Consider the following 7,008-nt stretch of genomic DNA (forward strand, 5'->3'; position numbering starts at 1 on the left):
TACAGTGTAAGAGGCCTTTCTAACAGTGAGTTGGAGAGTCACACGACATGTAGTTATTGAATGCCTGCTACATTTCATATATTATAATAGGCTCTGGGGGATGTGAGGTCAGTTTGAAGACCAATGAGACATATTTTTCTATCTCTGTATGTTTACATGTTGGATATTTGTATGTAGAGGTAATTTAAAAATTTTTAAATAGGATGTTAGAAGGGTATGTTTCATCAAAATGAAATTTGATTTCATTTACTACTATGTTCATTTATTTAATACTATGTTCCAAATCATTTCATTTTGTGAAATGTGGCATAAAACAATGCCTCCACATCACCTTTCTTTTGCTATTTCTCTATTTTTTTCTACCTAAATTGGCTTGAATCCCATTAAAAGCAACTTACCATTTATAAATAAACTATAGAAAAGTGGGCCATGACAAATATTCTCCCCCAATGGCTTTGCAATTCAAATAAAAATCCAGGTTATAGTAGTTCTTCTGGAAGAATAGTTCTTACTTGATGTAAGTTTTCAGAGCATTCATATTCAGCCAAGGTTTTGAACAAAGACATTAATATAACCTGCTGCTTTGAAAATTACCAATACCATCCTGGATTCAAGAATCTGGAAACAGTAGGAATCAAAACATAACTGATTTGTGCACTGGGTTAATTGGACTTCAGATTTTTTAGCCCTTGACTACACATTCATAATCTCAAGGACAAATCTTGAGGACACCAATCAGGACCCTTTGCCTGCTTGGGTCAGAACTTCCCAAATCTACTTTTAAAAAGATTGCCACTTTTACAGTAAAAATTAATCTCCTTTGCATCTGCTGACATTCAGCAGTTTCTGGCTAGTCCAAACTCCTTTTTAGTCTTCCTCTAATTTCTTCAGGGTCCTATAATCATTGGAGACAAGAAAGTTGACTCTGAAATACCCTTTGAGGAAGACACTATTGAATGCATGTTAAAGAAGTCATTGATAGGCTACACTCTGCTTGGGCCTTTGGTTGGTTTTGTTAGCAGTGCCTCTAGCTCATCTGCTCCTTGCACGAGCAGTGAATGACTGGCCTCGGAACCAGTTTTCTGCAACATTTTCTAGAGCGTCAAATGGAGCCACCACAGCAGGGCCCCTCAGCAGAGGGCAGCCCTGTGTCTTTGGGAATGGCAGGTGTGGACTCCTGCAGAAGCTGATGCCTCAGCGCAAAAGGCAAGAAGTGTGGGCTGGAAGCCCCTCCCTCTCCGCTATCTTTTCAATCAGAAGAGTCCTACTGTAGGAAGTTTGCCTGGAAAGTTCTAGAAGCAAGGACATCCGGACTGAGGTCTTTCTATACCGCTGATACTACTTCCTTGGAGATGAGGTTTATTCACCTTGACTCTGAGGGGAAGTGGCCTGTCTTGCTCTAGCACCCTGGGCCTGAAGGATAAGGAGTTATTACAGGAATAGTGTTTGTCCTTCACATGTGCATGACCTTTTCAGTCTGGAATTTATCCTAATGTCCTTCATGCAGAGAGGAGCCAACTGTGAGCTTCCCCTCATTAGTGGACTCCCAAGTCCATTAACATTTTCTCAGCAACCCCTAGCCTCTCCTGGAGTGTAAGCTACATGGTGGGTCTGGAAATAATCATGCTCATGTGGTGAGTAGTATTAACTCCCCAGAGGCCTCACCCTCACCCTCCTGTTTACTTTAAGATGAACATGGTCAAAGTCTTCCTAACACGTTTCAATTTTGCACAGAGAGAGGAAGCCCTGGAGTAGGCATTTTACTAAAATATGAAATGGATGTTTTGATTCTTAACTTGCAATGGGGGCTCTTAGCAAGTTGAGAGGCTAAGATTGGAATTTCCCTTCCACCATGTCTTTGGCCCGGGGGCATTTTACGTTGCCTGTAGAAAGTGGAGAGGAAGAGGCCAGATTCCTCTGTCCCTGGAGTCACTCTAGCCCTTTTAATTGTTTCCTTTTGGTCATGTGCTCAAAGAATGTGTGCAAGCAGCCAGATGAGCCATGGTCCCGGGGGACTGCAGGGTGATTCCCTCAACGTAGGCAACGTGCGGTCTTGCTCATGAAGTGCCCCTATACGTTGCCTTTCCTGATCTGCACTTTGGCGTGGGCTTCGGTTATGGGACATGTTAATCGCTTGCTGTCACAGTGATATGCTGCCTGACACGCCAAGTGTCTATCCTCTCCGGCCTGATGATCTCACCGAGGGACTTTCAGTAGGTCATCAGGGCTTCCTTCCTTCTTGATTTTCTTGTAAGCAGGGCCCAGGGATTTCCAAATAGAACTGAGCACATTGCTCACTTTCTTGCCCGTCCCTTCCACAGAGGAATGTGATGACAAGCAGCCCCTGACCAGCAAAGAGGAGGAGGAGAGGCGCATTGCGGAAATGGGGCGCCCTATCCTGGGAGAGCACACCAAGCTGGAAGTGATCATTGAAGAATCCTATGAATTCAAGGTACGCTTACCAACACCACCCAAGAGGTGAGGGCCATCCTGGGACTATGACTGTCATAGTGTTGGACTGTCCTGTCAGATCCTTCGGGAAAGAGAGGCAGATGTACTTTCAAGAACTTGCTCATTAATTGAGAGGCTTTCCAAGCAGAATTGGAATTAGAGGGTTAACAGGGAACGCAGAGGTCCTACAAACCAAACAGTATCAGAGCCAGGGTTTGGTGCGTGGCATTGGTCACTGCATCGGGTCAGAGGTGACCCAAAGGGAGGGCTTTGTCTGAGCAGACAACAAGGAAGAAGCAAAGGTGGGTTCTAAGAGACTGTTATATGTGGAAGAAACCTAGCTCTATTTCAAGACGCTAATAAATCTATTAGAAGCAAAGCATCCACACTAAAATTTAGCTGGCTTTTGTTAGGTGCTGAAAATCAGGAGGGTTTTGTTTCGGAGGAGAGGTGGTAAGCTCTCCCTATGGAACCTCCAATTAACAAGCTCTGATTTGTATTTCATCATCCTCTTAGGATCCCAGGACTCTTTAGCACAGCCAACATACTGAAAGTATAGTGCCTGTAATCTGAGTTTATAATGGAACTGATAACACTGGATTCCCAGTTCTCTAGATAATGGGAGTTATTTTTCAGAAGTTAAACAAATGGGCCTTAGGGTGAGCTTAGGACTTTGAGGTGCAATTTCCTGTCCATTCTTAGAGGCTTCCTCTGGTCCTAACTCCGCCTCACATCCCGCCTCACTCACATGGCTCTACCATCTGAGACGGCCTCAGCAGAGCCCCAACTTAGTTCCGTGGTGGGACATGAAAAGCAGCTTCCTTTCTCTGGCTTCCCAGAAACGGCAAACCCAGGGCACAGCACCACTTCCCCCACTTATTTTCCAAAACCAGACGCTGCTCCTGTCTGGAAAACCAAAAGTAGGATTCTAAAAGGGAGAATCAGGCCACCAACATAGAAGCCTCAGTATTGTATCTGGATTTTTCATCATTGTGGCCTCTTTTCTTTTAGCTGGGGCCATTAATTATTTTTTTAATTTAGTTCACAAATTGAGGTAGCTGATATGAGACAGGTGGAGAGAAAAATGTCTTTGCAATTAAAGTAGAATTTTTAAAAGATAAAAATGCAATTAAACCATTCCCTCCAGGCGACTGAAAATCTGTTAACTCTTCCTTTCACTCATTCCCATAGAAAGAGCAAGCAGAGGTCAGCACCTGGATCAGTGCTTTCCAGGCAGCCCCCAACCCTCACAGCCCACCCGCTGTTTGATCTGGAACCTGACCCACTGCATGCACATGACTAGTACACACACAAGCTCCCTGCAATTCTAGGGGTACAGATACCTCAGACTGTCCATTGCTATGGACCAGTCTGTCCAGATGTGTCACTCTTTCTTTTGCACCTTCTTTTCATCTGGAATCAGGGGGCCTGGTGCCACTTGCTGCAGCAGAGAGTCGATGGCTTGGTATTTCTGTACAAGGTTGTCCCACACCCCTCCCAGGTCACTCATCGGGAACTGTGTTCTCTCCCTTGTGGGACAAGCCTTCCACGCACTGGTGACTAGGAAGAGTCATCACAGTAACTCCCTGTAGGAAGCACCGGGTTGGGTATGGCATCGCACCATCTACTTGGCACCAATGCTTTCTGGAGTCCAGAGGCCTCCCTGGTAACCACTCCCATGATCTGAGCGTTTGAAAGTCCCCCCAGTCTCTTTACATAAGTTTGTTTGGGGTGCTTATCTTCCTAGAATAATTCCCATAGACTATTTCCTCCTATCTCCTTAAAATTCATCAGTACAATCACTGTTGTCACTAAAGGGCACTTTGGGGACATCTTTCTGAAGTATTCTCAAGTATCAATGTTGATATTATATTATTCTTTTGAGAAATTTATTTTTCTAGATGATGGCTATTTTAAAGAACTTGTTCAAAGTTCTCGGAATGGCATTTAAAGATCCAAATCTGGGTAACACCTCACAGTGTCCCACTCTGCTTTGCCAACTGGGTTCTTGTTTACTGAGGCTTGGCTTTCCTGAAACCCATTGCTGAGGTGAGGTTATAACAATGGCTTCCAAGTCTAGGGCAGTAAAGCGTTAACCACTGGCATATAGGAAACCTACATGTAAATATAGATGGCAACGTCCAAGTTAAAGTGTCAGAACTTCAAATTCATCTTATTCGCTCCCCTTCCTCCCATAGGTCAGGGGAGGACACATATGCAAATTAAGCCCTAGGAAGAACCCAAGCTATCCCATAGTCCCTCAGGGTTAACATAAACTAAAGTTTACAATCTACCCTGGGTTTTACATTTTAAATTTAGTTTATCTTAAAACTTCATTCTTTGGAGATATTCCTTCAGGCAAGTCTGCATTCAACTGTTAGACCAGTTTATCGGTTCAGTTATTTATCTTCTGGTGATAAACATGGGATTCTCTGCCTTGGCTTCAGAACAAAGAGGTCTCCTTTGGAAAGACCCGCCCCAAGTTTCCATTACGTTTAGGAAAACTCAGGGTCATTTCTTGTTATAGTCTACACAGAACTTTGAATTGGCATCAACTAGGACTCTCAGAGTGCTGGATAAAATGTGGCTGAATCGAGAGAGAAAAGGCAGATGCTTGACATGTGCTTTAATTTATGGTGGCCAAGAGCAGTGATGGTCACCACTATTATCAGGGGCACTAAGCAGTTTTAGACACAAGGCCAGAGGCTAAAAGGTCATCGTCTCCAGGACAAACAAGCCAGCAAAGAACGATGTTGGAAATCCAGAGTGAGCCAGCTGGAGATGGGCCCTCTCATGTGATCATCTCAATGTTTCAAATTAGTTGAAATGACTCTTGTTGAACTAACATACTTGACATTGTGATTTAGCTTTGGCTATTGGTACAGGCCCCTCAGATCGCATTGTTTTTTTCCCTCCCAGTTAGCTAATAACGTGTCCTCTCAAATCATAGTCAATTCAGGTACACCGCCTTAAACATGTACAGAGTTTGACCTAAGACAAATAATATGTGTTTTTTGCCTCTTCACAATTAGTGGGAATTCGAGAATGCTCTGACAGTAAGTGTGGATGTTTGGTAGACGAGTCAATGCGGTAGTTCACCTGGGAAGAGCAGCCTCATGTCCTGGAAGGGACCCTTCTCCCTGTAGTTGCTATGATTTGTGGTAGTGCTTTGGGTGCTTCTGCTTACTTAGTTTTCTTGTAAACGCTTGGCTGCTCCTGTTGTCACATTAACTGACAATTAGAAAGCTAGAGTGCTAATTGTAACAAAACCAAGTGCTTAAAAAAGGTCGAAAGAACAATAAGAGGTTCAGTGTTCCTAAAGCAGGGGAAAATTCAATGCAAGGTAAATTGCAATGTGCTGTAAACCATATGCATTGACCTTTCCTTGTCTTGTTTTTTCTTGTTTGCAACAGGAGTAGGGGTGAGAGTGAATTCTCTAATAGCCACCAGGCTGACAAAAGCAGTAGCCAAACAAAAGTCCTTTTATGGTTGATTATGCAACAGCAATCTTGAGCCTCTGCTATCTGACTGCCTTACGTCGATAAACACAAGTGCAATACCAGTTTTTAGTTTCATAGCCTGTCTTCCATATCTGGTTATTCACAGATATGTAACACTGAGCAGGGCATATGTTAATTCAGTTGCAGACAGCACGCTAGGGATGGTGCCAGTAGACAAGCAAGTTCATAAAGCATTCAGGGGAAGGGAACGGACTTTTTGCAGCATCTGCTATTCTAAACACTGAGGCCATTCTTCATTGGCCATTAGGCAGTGAAGGAGGCTTGTATTTGCTATGAAGTTTCCATTTCGGTATGTTTCCAAGTAAGGACTATGCCTGTTTGCATAATCATCACAGTGTTTGATGTCAATACTGTTGTTCTGAGCCTAACATCTGCTGTCTTTTATATAACTCCAGGGTTTCAAAATCAACGAGGTCTTAGATTTTCCAAGGCCTTAACTAACCCAGCGGTTACTATCTTCTTTTCAACCTTTCCAGAGTACCGTGGACAAACTTATTAAGAAGACGAACCTAGCCCTCGTGGTTGGGACAAACAGCTGGAGAGAGCAGTTTATTGAAGCTATCACTGTCAGTGCTGGTGAGTGCCTTTCTCTGCATGTTATCAATTAAGATGGCCTGAGCTGAGCTTACTTCTCCTACTGTGACCACTTGATCTATGTCAAAGCCTAAGAAATTCCATGACAAAAATTAAAAGAGAAGTAAATGTATCAGTAGCATGTATGCACATTTTGGAGACTAATTTAGACTTTCTGGATGAAGAAAATGTCCTCAAACATGACATTCCTCTCCATCTACAGTGTATCTTTCTCCCTGGAAATAGACAAGATAAATTTAAAGCCTTTGTGTCTCTATCTAACGAGTAGCCAATCATAAGGCTTTGTCTGGAAAATTCCCTGCCAGCTGAAGTGGCCAAGTGAAGGTCACAAAAGAAACAGCAAAATCATAGGTGAGACAGGATGGCATTAAGACACTTCGCCACTACCATCTGCATCATTTTACACGCCCTTCAACAACGTCTAGCGAAGAAGTGCCTGCAT

General features: G+C 43.4%; 1 protein-coding gene across 14 annotated transcripts in view; it reads left to right on the forward strand.

Moving 5' to 3' along the window:
• Window positions 1-7,008, forward strand: part of SLC8A1 (solute carrier family 8 member A1) — a 387,692-nt gene that overhangs the window by 331,810 nt on the left and 48,874 nt on the right. For all 14 annotated transcript variants that reach the window (XM_019647930.1, XM_019647925.1, XM_019647927.1 and 11 more), the window contains 2 exons: window positions 2,322-2,452; window positions 6,449-6,548. In XM_019647930.1, coding sequence (XP_019503475.1) covers window positions 2,322-2,452; window positions 6,449-6,548 — 231 coding nt within the window. The remainder of the gene's footprint in view (window positions 1-2,321; window positions 2,453-6,448; window positions 6,549-7,008) is intronic.

Source organism: Hipposideros armiger, unplaced genomic scaffold, assembly GCF_001890085.2.
Source record: "Hipposideros armiger isolate ML-2016 unplaced genomic scaffold, ASM189008v1 scaffold_118, whole genome shotgun sequence".
Lineage (NCBI taxonomy): Eukaryota > Metazoa > Chordata > Mammalia > Chiroptera > Hipposideridae > Hipposideros > Hipposideros armiger.